Source organism: Ovis aries, chromosome 19 (genome assembly GCF_016772045.2).
Source record: "Ovis aries strain OAR_USU_Benz2616 breed Rambouillet chromosome 19, ARS-UI_Ramb_v3.0, whole genome shotgun sequence".
In the NCBI taxonomy this organism is placed as follows: Eukaryota; Metazoa; Chordata; class Mammalia; order Artiodactyla; family Bovidae; genus Ovis; species Ovis aries.
Genome location: NC_056072.1, coordinates 60,260,635 through 60,278,243, shown reverse-complemented (window position 1 = coordinate 60,278,243; position 17,609 = coordinate 60,260,635). Strand labels below are relative to the sequence as shown.

At 54.7% G+C, this 17,609-nt stretch overlaps 2 protein-coding genes across 2 annotated transcripts in view; one reads left to right on the top strand and one right to left on the bottom strand.

The window, feature by feature from the left end:
* Positions 1-218: 218 nt before the first annotated feature.
* LOC132658159 (uncharacterized) lies at positions 219-2,004 on the bottom strand. The gene is made up of 3 exons (XM_060402038.1): positions 1,922-2,004; positions 1,512-1,873; positions 219-1,002 (listed from the first exon to the last, which is right to left on the bottom strand). Exons 1-3 carry the CDS (start codon positions 2,002-2,004, stop codon positions 689-691), a joined length of 759 nt encoding a protein of 252 aa, XP_060258021.1. The 3' UTR covers positions 219-688.
* A 329-nt stretch (positions 2,005-2,333) lies between these two features.
* Positions 2,334-17,609, top strand: part of CHCHD6 (coiled-coil-helix-coiled-coil-helix domain containing 6) — a 91,420-nt gene continuing 76,144 nt past the window's right edge. The window contains exon 1 of the mRNA XM_027957877.2: positions 2,334-2,441. Coding sequence (XP_027813678.2) covers positions 2,355-2,441 — 87 coding nt within the window. The 5' untranslated portion in view covers positions 2,334-2,354. The remainder of the gene's footprint in view (positions 2,442-17,609) is intronic.

Below are 17,609 nucleotides of genomic sequence, written 5' to 3'. Positions count from 1 at the left end.
GCAAGCTGGCCGCGGGAGACCCGCGACAGGGGCTGCCGGTCCTGGGGCCGCGCTGGGCCGCAGGCTCTCGGTTCCCGGGTGCCTCTCTGGCCGGTTCTTCCCCCGAAGCATCCTTTCCTGAGGCCAAAGTTGCAGCGAAAAGGAACCTGGCCGGGGGTGGGGGTTGCGGGGGGCGGGGGGGGGGGGCGCGGCGCGGAATGGGAGGCAGGTCCCGCCTGGAGGCTTGCTCCCCAGCGACACTTCCTGGATGTCGGGAGAGCCTGCAGGGGACCGGCAGCGTTGGAGAAGCCTCCTGATTTTGGCGGCTGGTTCTGTCAGACGTTGGGAGTGATTGGCTGGTCAAAGCCGCCCAGGCCACCCTGCCCCTCTGCCAGAGCCTGGTCCTGGCTGGGGTGACCAGTGCCACTCCAGGAGAGACTGGCTTCTGGGAATTCTTCTGTTGCTAAGAGGGACAGTGGCCTTCTGCGGCCGCTCCCTCCATCTGGGCCGAAGGAGGTGGGCACGGCAGGTGTGATGCCGCTAGCCCAGGCCTGACACCTCGACGTCCACCCTGCCAGGCAGGCAGATGGGAAGCGCCTCCATCCTCCACCGACCCAGACTCTCAGCCGAGTCCTCCACGTGGGAAGCGCGCGCTCTGAGCGGGCAGGCCGACCTCAGAGACGAGGGGAGAGAGTCTCCACGGGAACTCCTACCTGAGTGTCATGCTAATGCCTGTTTCTCCCCGTGGAAAGAGGAGGCTGGATAGAGGAGGTTCCCCCAACCACCGGAGTCTACCAGGGCGGGGCAGTGGGGAGGCTGCCCGGACATTCAGATGGTGGTGAAGGGCAGGTGGTGCTCTGGACGCTGACCAGGCTGTGCTTCGGGGACGGTCCTTGTCAACCATGTCCACGGCTACTGCAAAGATGTCCTCCACTGTGGGGTTGCAGAGAGCGTCACAGATTTGATGGCATCTCGGCTTTCTCCTGAGGTAGTCTGCCAATAAACAGCTTGCACCAGAATCCCCTATAAGGAGAGAGATGGAGGATGGAAGGGATGCGGGGAGATTTGCTAATCAAAGTAATCTGAAGGAAACTGGCAGATGTCCCTGTTATTCTGGAGAATAAAAATCCTCTTAGGCTCCCCCCTGCCCGCCACCCACTGGAACTCAGAGCGGATCACTCTCTCTTCCACCCTCTCCTCCTCACCCCTGCCCTTCCAGGTTTCAAGAGGCTCCAAATGACCCTTACTATTTCACGGAGCAGTCAGGATTGGGGGCGTTGTGGTAGGATTGGGGGCGTTGTGGTCCGACTGCGGGCTGGAAAAGAACTTCCCGACACAAGACAGAATGAGAGAGAAATAAACTTTATTAGAGTGGGAGACACTGTTAAAACAATGGGTTGGCTCAAGGGTGAGCCAACAGTTGAATGGGGGTCCTTGGTCCCTTTTTATACCCGGAGTGCAAGGAGTGGGATTGACTGGATGAGGCACCTATGCTGGGTGAAGGAAGAGTCAGGCAAATACGTTCTCCTTACCGGGGTAGAAGGGGACACAGGTTATACTGCTCAGGAGGACCTGAAATTCCTTAATGGCTACAACAGGGGGGAAGAAGGACTTTTCCAGTTCCTGCGTTCCGAGATCCTCCTTTTTTTTTTTTTTTTTCCCCTGTTCTTTCTTCCTTGGGACACCGCAGGGGGTGCCCCAGTTCCAGATCCCAAAGTCCGCTTGGGGCGCACTTTGGCAGATCAATGTCGGCACATCTCCGCTCACCGCGTCCTGTGACCCAGCTAGACAGGCGTGAACACGACGCCCCGGCACGTGGCGTGTCTCCTGGACGCTGAGCACCGTTTCCCGCCCTCCTGCTGGCACGGCCCTGGCCGCTCGCCTCCGGTCCGCTCTGCTCCCTCACGCTCTCCGAGCTGGACCCTCGGCCTCCTTCTCCCGCCTCTGGGGCCTCGCACGAATTTCCTCCTCCACCGCCTCCTCCCCTGAGAGGAGCGCCCCCCAGGCCCAGCTTCTCTCCCGCATCGCGACGTCGTCGTCTTCCTCAGCGCCGAGGACGCTCAGTCACAGGCCCGTTCGCTGCCTTTTCACTGCGAACCTGAAGCGGCTCCGCCCGCCCGGTGCGGCCTCCTTGGTGGCCTGGCCCCCTCGGCCTGGCCCCCTCGTTCAGCCATCCCGCCGCGCCGCGTCTGAACTCGGTCGCCGCGCCTCGTGCTCCCGGTCCGGCGGGAGGCGCCGCGAGACTACAGCCCCCACAATGCCCCGCGGCCCGCGCCGGGATTGGCTGGACTCCGAGCGGCCGCCAATAGGACGCGGTTTTGTTGGCAGGTGGCGCCGGTCCCGTAAGCGCCGGCGCTCCTGAGCCGCCTCCCGCCATGGGCAGCGCCGAGAGCCGCGAGGGCCGCAGGGCGTCTTTCGGGATGGACGAGGAGGAGCGGGTCCGGGTGCTGCAGGGCATCCGGGTGAGCGGGCGGCCGGCGGGGGGGCGTTTGGAGGCGTGCCGTCTCTCGGCCGCGAGAGGGCCGCGAGGGGGAGGGCGCCTCCGGCCCGGTCTCCTCCGGGAGACGGGATGGGCGGGGCTGGGGGCGGGGCTTCGGTGCCCGGAGTCGCCCCGGACCCGCGTCCTCGCCGCCTTCGGACGACGACGCCTGTAGGAGGACGACGAGCTGCCGCCCTCGAGTTCCGGGGCAGCGCTGCCGACCGGACGGACGAGCGCCCGTGCCAGCCCCTCCCGGCCCCCGCCCCCCGGTCGCTGGCCTCAAGGCCTCCCCGTCCGTCGAGGTGCGACCTGCTCCGCTCGCGACCCCCGCACGCGGCTGTGCTCGCGCCTCCAGTTTCCCTCAAATCCGCTCCTTCGTTCTTGCGTTTGAGGTCTCACCTCGGCGTCCTTCCGTGACGAGGTCTGAAGCGTGTGCCCCCGCGGCCGCGCACGGGTTTCTGCCGTGGCTCTCACCACTGTTCACAGCTTAGGTGCAGGCTTCAGTTCTTGATTGTGCTTCCTGCCGCAGTGTCTCCGCCTTGAGGCCAAAGCGCTTGTCCGACTGCAGCCTCCCCAGGCTCACGTTTGAGTCCTCAGCGCGGGCCGTGGGCTGTGGTGCACCCTTCGCGGGTATCCCGTCAGTTAATTCTCCGTGGCCCTCTGAGAAGTCGGCTTGTGTTGGCCCATTTTGTGGATGGAGGACGGCCGAGGCGCAGAGGCTTGAAGCACTTCTCACGTCAAGCTAGCAAGTTGGCACTGAGCGAGGCCGACTCCAGGAGCCCCCTTCCTCCTGCACCTGTCCCTCGCATGTCGTGGGTGCTTTTAGACCGGTGCTGAGTGATTAAATGCAGAACCCAGTGAAGCAGGCACCAAGTGTCCGTGGAAGGCTCCCAGCCAGGGCCTTGGTGAATTCACTAATTAGGGACGTGGCTCAGAAAAGGAAGTGAGGCGCTCTGACTTCTCCAGAGATGCTCATTACCTGTGTGACCTGGAGTGAACAGCTTTATCTTTTGAGTCTCAGTCACTACATCTTTTTTTTTTTTTTTAAAAGGAGACGCTGTAATAATCCTTCATGCTCCCTAGGATAAGATGATATGTGTCCATGTGTTCAGAAAAAGTACAGTGTTTTGTGGGGTCCTCTATTCTCTGCCTAGCCTACTTAGCATTTTTGGTGCTTACTAGGTGTTACCCAGTCTTGACCAGACTTGAGGCAAAGACAAAATGGGGAGAAGACGGCTCAGCTCCTTTTGGGAGGAGAGAGGCAGACCTGAGTCAGAAAGATGCTCCAGGCTCTGTCTGGGCACTCGCCCACTGTTGTTACCTGGTTTGGGGATTGTTGGAAAATTTGGTCAGTCAGAGGCTGCGGAGGGAACTCCTTTAAGTTGATAGAGGAGCATCATCTCTGGGGTTTTATGACAGATGGGTACATGTTTTAGCAGTTCTGCAAAGTAGAAATTTTCCTTAAAACTGGAGAATCAGGCTTCGAGAGGTTAGGGAACTTCTTCAAAGTGTTACTTCTGGGACTTTAACCCAGATCTTTCCAGGACAAGCAATAGCATTTTCTCACAACTCCAAGCTCCAACCCACGTACATCCCCAGTGATATATAAGGCGCTGTGAAATTGTGACAGCCTCTGGCTAGGCATGGCGCTAGTGCCCTGCTTATTCCTACCAGAAGCTGTTCCAACTAGAGGGGGCTTCAGGCACGCTCACCAGGGAATGACTTGTGCAGAGGCACGCAGGTGGGCGAGGGCCCCAGGCTGGGAGAGCCCTTTCTCTCCTCTCTTCCTCCCTCTGTCCTTCCCTCCATTCCTTCCATCCATCCATCCGTCCACGCGTGTGCCTGGCTTGAGAGGGAAGTCAGAGAAAGGAGGTGATGGCAGTGCAGTGGTTGGCCTAAGGTTTTCGTGCAGCCAGGTGACTTGAGGTTGAGGAGTCCACCTTGTCTTTAAGCAGGTGAGTAAACATCACTGGAATAGGTTATTGGCCAAATCAAATGAGAAATTAATGTAATAGAAAGTGGATGCGAAAGAAGAACGCCTGCCTGCTCCTTCAGATAAAGTTAAACATTTCTAAAGACCTCTTGTATTTAATCACCCAAGCCTAGTCCTGGAAAGCCCTCTAGTTCCCTTAAAATTATGTGCCAAGGCCCTGCTAGTTTGCACACTTTAGTTGCTCAGTCATGTCCGACTCTCTGACCCCATGGACTGCACACTTACTGCCATTAATTTACATATTGAGTTCAAGCCCTGATTCCAAGGAAGGTAAATTTTAATTAATGCAAAATGCTGCAGTTATATTCACTTCCATTTTTTCTGAGCAAGCATGTGTGAAATACAGAAAGATGTCATTTCAGTTAGTATGTTTACTGTCATCCTCCGGTAAGAGGAGGTATGCACATGGCCGGGATGTCCTGTATGGGACTGTTCCCGGGGCCCCCTCGCATGGCTAGTTTAGGTGACTCAGTAAAGTTGGCTGCCTGTCTTCATGTTCAGTTCAGTTTGGTTCAGTCCCTCAGTCGTGTCTGGCTCTTTGCGACCCCATGGACTGCAGCACACCAGGCTTCCCTGTCTATCGCCAGCTTCCGGAGCTTGCTCAAACTCATGTCCGTTGAGTCAGTGATGCCATCCAACCATCTCGTCCTCTGTCGTCCCCTTCTGCCTTCAATCTTTCCCAGCATGAGGATCTTTTCCAATGAGTCTGTTTTTCGCATCAGGTGGCCAGAGTATTGGGAGTTTCAGCTTCAGCATCAGTCCTTCCAATGAATATTCAGGACTGATTTCCTTTAGGATGGACTGGTTGGATCTCCTTGGAGTCCAAGGGACTCTCAAGAGTCTTTTCCAATACCATAGTTCAAAAGCATCAGTTCTTCCACACTCAACTTTCTTTATGGTCGAACTCTCACATTCATACACAACTCCTGGAAAAATCATAGCTTTGACTAGACGGACCTTTGTCAGCAAAGTAATGTTTTTGCTTTTTAATATGCTATCTAGGTTGGTCATAGCTCTACTTCAAGGAACAAGCAGCTTAATTTCATGGCTGCAGTCACCATCTGCAGTGATTTCGGAACCCAAGAAAATAAAGTCTGTCAATGTTTCCATTGTTGCCCCATCTATTTGCCAGGAAGTGATGCGACCGGATACCATGATCTTAGTTTTTTGAATGTTGAGTTTTAAGCCAGATTTTTCACTCTCCTCTTTCACTTTCATCAAGAGGCTTTTAGTTCCTCTTTGCTTTCTGCCATAAGGGTGGTCTCATCTGCGTATCTGAGATTACTGATAATTCCATCTTGATTCCAGCTTCTGCTTCTTCTAGCCTGGCATTTTGCATGATGTACTCTGCATAGATGTTAAATAAGCAGGGTGACAAGATACAGCCTTGGCATACACCTTTCCCAGTTTGGAACCAGTCTGTTCCATGTCTGGTTCCAACTGTTGCTTCTTGACCATATTTCTCAGGAGGCAGGTAAGGTGGTCTGGTATTCTCATCTCTTTAAGAATGTTTCATAGTTTGGTGTGATCCACACAGTCAAAGGCTTTGCCATAGTCAATAAAGCAAAAACAGATGTTTTTCTGGAACTCTTTTGCTTTTTCTATGATCCAGGAGATGTTGGCAATTTGATCTCTGGTTCCTCTGCCTTTTCTAAATCCAGCTTAAATATCTGAAGTTCTCGGTTCACGTACTTTTGAAACCTGGCTTGGTGAATTTTGAGCATTACTTTCCTAGCGTGTGAGATGAGTACAATTGTGCAGTAGTTTGAACATTCTTTGGTATTGCCTTTCTTTGGAATTGGAATGAAAACTGACTTTTTCCAGTCCTGTGGCCGCTGCTGAGTTTTCCAAATTTGCTGGCATATTGAGTGCAGCACTTTCACAGCATCATCTTTTAGCATTTGCAAAAGCTCAGGCTGGAATTCCATCACCTCCACTAGTTTTGTTCATAGTGATGCTTCCTCAGGCCCGCTTGGCTTCACCCAGGATGTCTGGTATCTTTGCCTGGAGGTCTGGCTCTAGGTGAGTGAGCATGGTTGTGGCTATCTGGGTCATTAAGATCTTCTTTGTGTAGCTCTGTTTTCTTGCCAGTATGTAGGCTCTTCCAACCAGTTGACCTCCTCCCTTGCCCAAGTCACTCCCCAAGGCTGCTGCTCTAGCGATGTCTGCAGGCTCCTTTCACCCTCAGAGCTACACCGTCTTCACCACCATTCAGTGCTGCAGGAGGCAGGTCTGGAGCTCTGCTGAGGGGAAGACCGGAGCAGGTAGTGGGACGTGAGGGACAGCCCCCATGTGCCCACACCGGAGGCCGTGTGCCCTCCACGCAGGCTTGGGTACCACACTCACCCCACCACCTCAGCGAGTGCTCGCTGTGAACTGGGCCTGGCCTGGCAGACACAACGGGACAAAGCACAAGGTCTGGCCCTATGGAGACCTCAGCCCAGGATGAGGAGCTAAGAAAGAAAAAGAAGAAGAAAACCCCCTGCAAGGGCCATGAAGGAAACAAAAAGGATAAGACCGGTGGGGCTTCCTGGTGGGCTGGTCAGGCAGCGCTCCTGAGGAGGTGACGGTAGTGATGGACCCGGGCCAGCGGGGAGAGAGGACTGTCCTGAGTTGAGTGGTTTCAGGGTGCTGCGCCGTCTGGTCCCCAGGCTGACCTTGTGAGACCTCATCCCTGTGTCAGAGGTGTGGGAACAGGTTCAAGGAGGGAAGGAACCCCTGGGTACAGCAAAGTTGTGGTTGAGCTGGAAGCTCAGAGTTGCCAGCCCCGTAGCCTGTGTGCTGGCAGCCACACGGGTGGGATGGGAGAGAGGCGGCCAGGTGATGGGGCTGGACAGGTGATGGGGCTGGACAGGTGATGGGGCTGGACAGGTGATGCGGGGCTGCTCACACTTTGCCCTTGATGCGACATGGTGGTTCTCCAAACAGGTGGAGCTTTGGAAAGATTCTATCTGATGATGGTTTTTTAAAAAAATGACTTTGCTGCAATTTATTTTACATATCAGGTTCACCATTTCAGTGTTTTTTTTAAAGCAAATTTACAGAGTTGACCAATTGTCGCAATGGAATTTTAGAACATTACAAAGCCTAAAATGGTCCCTAGTGCCTATTCGCAGTCATTCCCTGTTCCCACTACCTGCACCATCTAACCACTAAGCCTTCTGCCTCTCTCTCTCTTTTTTTTCCGCCTTTTCAGGATATTCCATATAAGTGCGTCATAGATGTTTCACGTCTAGTTCCCGTCACTGAGAACAGTGGTCCTGGTGTTGGTTCCTCGGCGTTGGTGTCTTGGTAATTCCTTTTTATCGCCAAATGGCATCTCATATGGACTTTCTGGGTTTTATTTATTCAGTCAAACAATGATGGACTTTTGAGTTGTTTCTAGTTCTTGACTGTTATGAATAATATTGCTGTGAACATTTGTGTGTATGTGTTTTTGTGAACATATTGTTGTCATTTCTCTTGGATAAATATCCTAAGAGTAGAATTGCTAGGTCGCTGTGTTTTAAAATTTGGTAAATTAGGTTTAACTTTTTAAGAAACTGTCAAACTACTTTCTAAAGTGACTCTACTGTGTTACATTCCCCCCAGCAGTGTATGAGACCCCAGTTTCTCCATGTCCGCACCGAACCTTGTTGCCCTCTCTCTGTTCATAGCAGTTCTAGTTGAGTGCGAAATGGTATCTCGTTGTTTGAATTTGCATTTTCCGAATAACTAATCATGTTGGATGTTTTTTCTTATACTTATTTTCCACTCACATATTTTTGGGGTGAAATGTGTATTCAAATCTTTTGCCCACTTTTAATAGATTTAATGGGGTTATCTTTATTATTGAGTTATAAGATTTATTTCTTTATGATGTTATGATTTGCACATATTTGCAGATATTTTCTCCCAGTCTGTGGTTTGTCTTTTGATTTTCTTCATGGTGTCTCTGAAGTACAAATCTATGTAGTTTGGATGCAGTTTAGTTTATTAATGTTTTTCTTTCAGTGGTTGGACTTTGGTGTCATATCCCAGAAATCTTTGCCTAACCCAAGGTTGTGGAAATTTTGCTGGGTTTTCTTCTAAGAGGTTTATAGTTTTGGCTTTTACATTTATCCGTTTTTAGTTAAATTTTGTGGGTGTTGTGAAGTAAGGCTCTAAGTCAGGTGTTGGCAGTCTTTCTGTAGATGACCAGAAAGTAAATACTTGCTGTTTTGCTGAGCAGAACGTCTCTATCACTCAGCTCGGCCGTTTCACGGTGAAAGCGGCTGTAGGTAGCATGTGGAATGAGTGGACGTGGCTGTGACCAGTAAAACTCCATTCATAAAATCAGGTGTTGAGTTGGATTTGGCTCAAGCGCCTGAGCGTGCTGAGCTCTGTCAGTCTCTTTCTTTCTTTTTTTTTCCTATGAAATACTTACTTTTTCCAGCTCCACTGTTGAAAAGACTACGCTTTCCCCATCTGAATTATCTTGGGACCTCGGTGAACATCAGTTGACCGTAAACATAAGGGTTCAGAATTTATATCTTGACTCTCAATTCTGTTTAAATTCCACTGATCTGTATGCTATATGTCCGTCTTTTTGCTGGTGCAAAACTGTCATGATTATTGAAGCTTTGTGGGAAGTTTCAGAATAGGGAAGTATAAAACTCCAATTTTGTTCCTTTTTTCCCAACAACTGTTTGTCTGTTTTAAGTCCTTTGCATGTCCACATGTATATTAAGCTCAATTTGTCAGCTTCTGTAAAAAGCTTATTGGGATTTTGATGGGGTTTGTGTTGAATCTATAAGATTATGTTGGGAGAATTGTCACTTTAACAATATGGAGTCTTCTAGTCTGTGAATGTGAAATCTCTTTTTCTTTATTTAGATCTTTTCAAGTTTTTCTCAGTGGTGTTTTATACTTTCAGTGTATAAGGCTTGCACTTCTTTAAAAATTACTCCCAAGCATTTCATTCTTTATGATGCGATTATGAGTGGCACTGTTTCCCTGATTTCATTTGTGAACCCCTCACCGCTAGCGTACGGAAATGCAGTTCATGTCCGCATATTGACCTTGCGTCCAGCGCCTTTGCTGAGCTCACTCATCACCTCTAACAGGGCTCCCTGCTGTCTGTGTTCCTTAGGGCTTATGTAGGTGCGGTCGTGGTGCCTGCAAAGTGAAGGCAGCTTCACTTCTCTCTTTTCTGTCTGGATGCCTTGCTCTCTTTTTCATGTCTTGCTGTGTTGGCTAGAACGTCCACTACGGCATTGAGAGAAGGGGTGAGCACGCGTGTCTTGCTGCTGGATTCAGGGGGAAGCACTGTCTTGAACCACTGAGTGTGTTAGCTGTGCGCTTTTCATAGCCACTCTTTATCAGACTGGCGGTTTTATCTTTTAATATTCTCCATCACCCCTTCCTCTGCGTCCTTATAGCCTGCTTTTCTTCCGTAAGCTTGGGGAGTGCAGGCGCCTTGCTCACGAGCTTCCGGATCGTGAGTGCGCGAGTTGCAGTGTGTGGTTGGATTGGCGACTTGACGATCGTTTTCATCCAAGCTGGCGACCTGTGACCTGAGAGCCTTTCTCTTCCGCTTTTCATGCTTTCGAGGCTTCACTCTTCCTCGTGTGTGCAGCAGACTTCCTTTTCCACCTCGCCGTTGCCCAGTGACGTGCGTCTCGAATGTCCGCAGCCATCAGCACTCCTGATTGTGTCCCGTCACATCACCCTTTGGTTTAGCACCTGTTAGGATCAGCGTGGGGCGCAGGAGAGGCCAGGGGCCCCGGCCTGGAGCCTGAGCCCCAGGGGCCCCGGCTCCCTCTTGTGTGCAGGGCAGGGCTGCGCTCAGCACAGGTGCCGCGCTGGCTTGATCGTGAGCCCTCCCCGCTCTTGCCCTGCTCGGCGCTGACCGCTGGTGAGCGCTGTGGGTGGCTCACAGCAGGAAGCACCAGCCAGGACAGCCGGGGGTCGGGCCGCCCAGTTCTCCCCAGCTTCGCTGTGAGCACACCTGTGCCGCGCCTGGGTGTGGAGTCTGGCAGTGTGGCTTGGGTTCTGGTCCCAGGCCGGACACTTTCCAGGTGGGTTCTCCTCGGTGCTCCCAGAACACGACATCTCCCGGTGCTGAGGTCTCTGGACACAAAGGAGCTGATTCTGCAGGGGAGCAGGGTGCTTTTGGTCCCTCCCTCAGACCCCAGCTGTTGAGGATAAGGGTCGTCCTGAAGGTGGATGGTGCCCTTGTTCCTCGGCTTGGGCTCCCAGACTCGCTGTGTGTGGGGGCAGCGGAGCTGGCGATCAGGGCACCTCTGGCCGCCCAGTAAGGTCCTCTGGGTAGTACCGTGGTGTAACCAGTAATGAGTTTACATGGTGTGAGCACCCAGGTGACCGTGGGTGTGTCCCTCATGGAAGGTGAAGTTCCATGCTGACACCCGTGGCTGTGCAGCGCCCTGCTGATCTTCCTGGGCCAACGGCCAAGTAATGTAGACATAGGGGGGCTGCCCACTCGGCTCCTATAGGCTCATCTCGAGTCCACTTGCTCTCTGGACCCCGCGGGTCCCACCCCGGAGGGAGGTCACTGTGCATCTCCTGCGGTCCCCCTGGTTTCCAGGATCCCGCTGCCGTCCCTGCAGAGCGTTTCCTGTTCAGCCCTCTCTCCCTCCTGCAACCTGCCCCGGCCACCTCCTTCGTCCTTGCTTGTGAGCTGTTGGTGACTGGATTCTAAAGCCAGCCTAGAGGTGTCCCAATGCTGCTGCGGGGTCTCCCTGCGGTTCCCCTGGGCTCACGTGTCCCCCTGCCCCTCTGGAACGCGTCATGTTCCTCACGTGTGAAGCTCCATCCCAGCCGGTCCTCACCTGGAGGCTGGGTGCGCTTTTGCTCTATGTCCAGGGATAACTCTGCGTCTTCCCTTCCACCTGCTTCTGTTTCACCCTCTCCTCTTTCCCCTCAGGAACACTTGATCTCCCTCCTTCCCCTGGATCTCTGATAAATTGTTCTTTCTCCCAACAGGCTTGCCTCCCACAAATCTGTCCTTGCGGTGCTAGCAGGGTCATGTGTTTTGAAAAGGCAAATTTTACTTCTGAGCAGGTATCAGGCAGTGGTGATAGAATCCAGACCGTTGCAATGGAGGTTCCTTCCTTGCGGGTCCAGCGGCCTTGCTCTCAGAGGCAGCCCCACCAGCTGCTGGGTCAGTGATCACCCCAAGGTTAATGCCAAGGACGCAGCCCGCTTCCGTCTCATCCTCAGGTGCTTCCCGCGGCCTGCAGCGGCTCCCAGGCCCGACCCCCGGGGCCTGTGTGTGCTGGCACCGCCTTCTGTCATCGCCCGCCCCTTGGGGAGGGTCTGTGGCCCTGCCCTGCCGTTTCACGCCTCTGTGCCCCTCTGTATGTATGCAGGACTCGCCCCCATCCTTGGGGAGTTTCTTCCTCGGGCTCAGGACCTGTTCGCAGGTTCCCTCTGCTCTGTCAGAGGTCACCATCCCAGGTCCTGCAGGCTCTGCTCTGCGGGGAGGGAGCTCTGCTCCTGGGCTCTGGCTCCAGCATGGGGCCCGGAGCCAGGTTCACAGGCAGGACCCTTGGATAGGGGTTTAAGCCCCGGCTCCTTACTTCTTGAATGAAACCATCAGCCCAGGAACTTGAGGGTATTCACAACATTTTGAAACTTGGAGGCTTTGCCTCAGTCCACTTTTTAGGTCTTTGGGGTAAACATAAAAAGGCTGCTCTGCATTTCCTTGTGGCAGCCCTTGGCTAGAGCTCTGAGGCCGCTGCCCTCCCCGGGGCCCTGCTCTCACCGCCGTCCCCGCCCTGCTGTACTGCCAGGCCGCCTCATCTATTTTTGTCACCTGCAGGGCCCCTGGGGTGCTGGCAGCCAGCGCCCTCCAGGACTCTTCTTGTCTAGATTCTTGGATTTAATCTGTGGATCTAATTTCAGCTCCCAGAAAACTGAAGGAATAGCCAACAAAATCTCCACGGCAACTGCTGCAGCAAAGCAGAGGCATCTTCTTAGAGTCGCAGGAGGGCAGCGCCACCTGGGGCTGGATGTGGGCCCCAGGAGCCTCCGACAGATGGGCCTTGTCGGGAGCCTATGTGGTGCTCGGCTGCTCGCAGGAGCCGTGGGCCAGGGAAGGAGGGTGTGGCCGGCGGGGCCCAGAGGGTCCTCGGAAGACGGTGCCTGAGCGGCCGTGGCGTGAAGGCCCCCGCCCCGCGTCCTGCGTGAGGCCGTGCAGACGTCTCCTGGGGCACCCAGAGCCTTACTCGATGCGAAGAACAGCGCTTAGAAAGCGGCCTCCTTGCAGCTGCCTCTCACACGAGTCTAGAGGGGTCGCTTTCTCAGACTAAAAGCTGTTGATTTTCGTGTTGATGTTTTCCTAATTAAGTAGGCTGCTGGTGAACACAGGCGTGCTCCGCCTTCCGCTGCCTGCCTTGAGCTCAGTAAAGCACCGTCCGTGGCAGGAGAGGTGGCTTGCAGACCTCCTCCTGGGGCCCGCCCTGCTGTGTGAGCTGACTTGTCCGCTGGCCGCCACCCAGCTCCCCGTGGCTGCCCTCACCGAGCACCCCTGAGGGCCCGCACACGCCTTTGTCCGTTTAGTGGGGTGGGCCGGGCCAGGAGCCTGGCAGGTGGCGGTGCCCACTGCCTGGGCCGGGCTAGTCACATCCCTGTCTTTCAGGGGAGCCCCTGGCACCTGCCGGGCGAGTTCCTCCCACAGCTGGGAGCTGCCGCCCCTTCCAGACTGTGGGGACGCCTCACCCTCCCTCTAGCCTGCCCCATGCTCTGAGGCCGCGGTGCCCCTAGCTTCTTGCCCCAGGTTTGCCTCTCGCCGTGGCGTTTTCCCATGGATAGAAACTGCTGGGCTGGACCAAGGACGTGCACACACAGTGGTTCTGTGCTCAGTGAGGACGTGCCCTCCCCAGCTGGGGGGTCACTTGCCCTCACCCGTCGAAGGCTGTGGGATCTGTGGGATGCATCTGTGTTTACAGGCCAGCAGTTGCCGCCTTCCTGAACCCTTCCAGGCGCTCCCAAGCCTCCATGACGTGCCGCCTCCCCGTTTCTGCAGGAACGACGCCCCGCTGTGTGCCGTGCTGTGGGTCACCCCGCTCTGCACCTGTGTCTAGCCGGGTGTGCGGTCTCTTCACCGAGGGCCTTGGGGCTGCCCTGTGTGGCTCAGCGTGTGACCGCCCACACCGTGAGTTACTGCCATGCCACAGATGGGTACACGGAGCAGACAGGGTTCCCTGCCCGAGGCCAGGCAGCTAGGGGTTGCTTGGTTGGCTTCTGACCCAGGCCCATCTGGCCCCGCAGCCCCTGTCCTTGCCCTGCACTGGCCACTTTGGTGTGCTGGGCCCCATTTCTGGGTGTGGAACAGGAAGCTTCCAGAAGGGGGCAGTGGGTCAGGGCCCCACAGCTGGGTGTGGGCAGGCTCCCCCTTGCCAGCGCTGCTTGGGGTTGGGCCCTCTGCCCCCTGACCACGCCCAGCTCCCCGTGACCAGCTCCGACAGCACAGTGGCTGGTGGGCCTCGGGCACCGAGTCCCCAGACCTGTCTGCTCCATTCTGGTTCTCTTGGTGCAGGGAGCACTGCCCAGATGGTGTTTATTCTCGCATGGCTGCTGTGTGTGTGTCTGTGTATTTGTTGATTAAAAATATTCCTTGCTTTATTTTGCACCAACATTAAAAAATATTACGAATCTCCTCCTGCCACTGAGAAGCTTGCCAACGTTTTCCTTCACCCCTCGCTCACCAGGTGGTGCAGTTTGGTGGGTCCCCCTGGGGGCCTGGGATGAGGAAACCAGAGCCCACCTTCCTTGTGCAGAGCTCCCCCGTCCGCCATAGCCTCCCTGCTCCCAGGCTCAGTGGGCTTTAGGTCTTGGTCCTGCTCTCCAGCCTGGTCATCTGGTCTACCTCCTCCTAACAGCTTCCATCAGGCACTCAGACACGCTGGGGTTGGTTCCTCTCAGAGGTCTGCACTCATCCCTCTGCTCGGGATGAGATCTTTTTCCCCTGATGCTATAGATGTGAGCCTGGCGGGCCGCCTCATTTCAGGGCAGGGTGTCCCCATTAGTGCTCTCTCCTCTGAGGGGTCTTCCCACCATCCCCACGTGTGCCCGGCCCTGCAGGACTGTATTTTATTCTGTCTCAGCACTCACCACGCACATGCTTCTTGAATTTTAACGACATGTCAGTTTTGAAATGGAGATATCAGATACTATGTGGAAAAACCCACCTCTCGCCCTGTTCCGCCTGTCGGTCCCTGTCTCAGCGCTCCCCCAGCCCCGAGGCAGCGCGCGTCCTTCCATCCCTGGAGAGCTGCCTGTTCTGCGTGTGTCACACAAGGAGGTGCACAGTGTGCGGACCCCTTCATTAAGCGGGATGCCCTCAGGTCACCATGCTGGCCTGTGCGAATTCTTCATCCCCCTCTGTGGCCAATGCTCCATTATTTCTACTCATCCTTCATGCCAGTTGGTGAGTTTTTCCCGCCTCTGCCTGTCACGGGTGACGCTGATGTGAACACAGGTTGTTGGACACGTGAGTTTCCCGCCTCTGCCTGTCACGGATGATGCTGATGTGGCTCACGATGAGTGGAGCGTGAGTGAGTTTGCATTCTCTTGAGCAGTGCCGAGTGGAGCTGCCAGGCCTAATGGTGACGCTGGGTTAAATTTTCAAGGAACTTGCAGACTGGTTCCGTGGTGATGGCACCGTTTATCTGCCTCCAGCAGGGAGTTAGAGTTCTGACTTGCGCGCGCCCTGGCTGACACTTGCTGCCACCTGGCTTTTGGATTATGGACATTGTAGTGGGTGTGAAGTCATGTCTCCTGTGGTTTGAACTTGCATGTCTCTTTTGACTGAGGATATTGAGCGCCCTTTCATTTGGTTTAAGCCATTTGTGTGTGTTCTTTAAGGACATGATGTTCCAGATTCATTGCCTATTTTTTAATTCGGTTATTTTTCTTGGCATCGTTGAGTTGTAGGAGTTCTTTTTATATTCTAGGTACATATCCTTGTCAGATATATGATTTGCAAACTCTGTGTATTGTCCCTGAACTTGCTTCATTGTGTCCTTTGGAAACAACATGCTCTGATTCGACGCGGCTCAACACGCTTGGTTTCCCTTTGACCGCTCCGCTGTCAGTGTCCTGTCTGCAGAATCACTGCCAAAGCCACGGCCACAAAGATGTGCCCCTCTAGTCTCTTCTGAGAGTTGCATTGTCTTAGCTGCTGCGTTGTGGTCTCCAATCCCTTTGGAGTCAGGTTTCGTATATGGTGTGAGGTGGGGGTCTAACTTCATCCTGGTGCGCCTGGGTGGCCAGGTGTCCGAGCACCGTCTGTTGACAAGACTCTTCTTTACCCGTTAAGTGGTCTTGGCACCTTGCCCATCAGTCAAGCTGAGATCTGTAGGTTTCTTTCTGGACTCTCAGTTTTCTTCCACTGCTGTGCTTACTCGGCCTTCTCTTGCCCCGTAATCATCAACTAGCTCTTTGATCAAATACCGGATGGGCTCGATTCTTATCTCAATTTTAGCTGCTAAGGAATGTTCATGGTGAAAAACTGTAGCACAGAAGGGACAGTCCTGGCCCACCTGCTCCTGCCCAGGTGTAGGATACGCCTCAGGAGCGTGTGAGGTGCACGTGAGCGGGTGCGCACGCTGAAGAACGTGGGCGTGTCTGCCTCTAGCTGTGAATCTTTTTTACAAAGTCGAGATACGCGGGACGTCCTCTGACGCTGACAGGCACGGGCCTTGCTTGCCTTTCTCGATGGTTGTGTGATGTCTCACGGGAGGCACGCCGTGGTTTCTCTAGCCACTGCCTGTCCTGCACGTACGCGTTGTTTCCTCTTCCTGTGCAGGTCCAGCGCCTCTGTGCACGTGGGGAGCACTTTCGTCTCCCAGGCCCCTGCTGCTGTGCGCTCCACCCTCAGGTCCTCTTTTCAACACGCCCCTCCCCGTGCTCTGCGATGCCACGCCTGTACTGGGCGCTCAGCAGAGTGGCTCAGCACTCTCAGGGGCTGTCACTCGGGCCTCTCCCCTCGCGGGCCGCTTCGCTTAGTCACTGTTCACGACCCTCTGGCCTGCCTCACTGCCTCCGTGGAGGGAAGCCTTGATGGTCCGGTGGTCATGGGGGACCAGGGTGGATGAATCAGGCTCTGCTGGACTTTCTGCTGTGAGTGTGGCCCTGGGGGCACTGGGAGGGGCTGAGAACTGGCCCCTGCCCGCGGGGTATTTGCAGACCTTTGGACGAGGCCGGTAGGGTGTGAGGCACTTGCCCAGAGTGCACCCATGGCAGCAAGTAATGGAGCCGGCAGAGGGGCTGGGAACCCCCAGGGAGTCAGGCTTGGGAGGCCAGTGGGGTTGGATTACAGAGCTTCCAGAGGACTGGGGAAGCAGACAGACTCCTGGGGGCGCAGGAAGGACCTTGTGCACACCGGGGCCCAGGGGAAGGAGCAGCGTCCCCACAAGAGGCTGATCCGGACTTGCTGTGAGTGTCTCCTGCGGAGGCGTGGGGTCGACAGAGGCCTGCCGTGGGGTCGGGGCCCCTGCATACACTGGGTGCAGGTCCTGCGAAGGAGGCCGCCATCACTGCCCTTGCCCCTGCCAGGGTTTGTCCTCAGGCCAAACAACAGAGAGGGAACAGCCCCGCCCATCAACAGAAAACTGGATTAAAGGTTTACTGAGCGTGGCCCTGCCCATCAGAACAAGAGCCAGATCAGATTCCCCAATGGGAATCAGTCGACTCTCCCAATGGGAAGCTTCTACAAGCCTCTTATCCATCAGAAGGCAGACAGAATGAAAACCACCATCACAGAAAACTAACCAAACTGATCACATGGACCACAGCCTTGTCTAACTCAGTGAAACTATGAGCCGTGCCGTGTGGGGCCACCCAAGATGGACAGGCCGTGGGGGAGAGAGTTCTGACCAAACGTCCACTGGAGAAGGGAATGGCAAACCACTGCAGCGTTCCTGCCTTGAAAACCCCTGAACAGCATGAAAAGGCAAAAAGGTAGGGCACTGAAAGATGAACTCCCAGGCCGGTAGGTGCCCAGTATGCTACGGAGAAGAGTGGAGAAGTAGCTCCAGAAAGATTGAAGAGACGGAGCCAAAGCAAAAACAACACCCAGTTGTGGGTGTGACTGGTGATGGAAGTGAAGTCTGATGCTGTAAAGAGCAATACTGCATAGGAACCTGGAATGTTAGGCCCATAAATCAAGGTAAA

Bases quoted from the DNA above. Each gene is read 5' to 3' on its own strand.
- LOC132658159 (XM_060402038.1), bottom strand. From the start codon at position 2,004: ATGCGGGAGAGAAGCTGGGCCTGGGGGGCGCTCCTCTCAGGGGAGGAG. The intron at 1,874-1,921 runs GCGGGAGAAGGA...GTGAGGGAGCAG, and splicing joins ATTCGTGCGAGGCCCCAGAG to AGCGGACCGGAGGCGAGCGG. The intron at 1,003-1,511 runs GTAAGGAGAACG...CTCTCCTTATAG, and splicing joins CTGTGTCCCCTTCTACCCCG to GGGATTCTGGTGCAAGCTGT.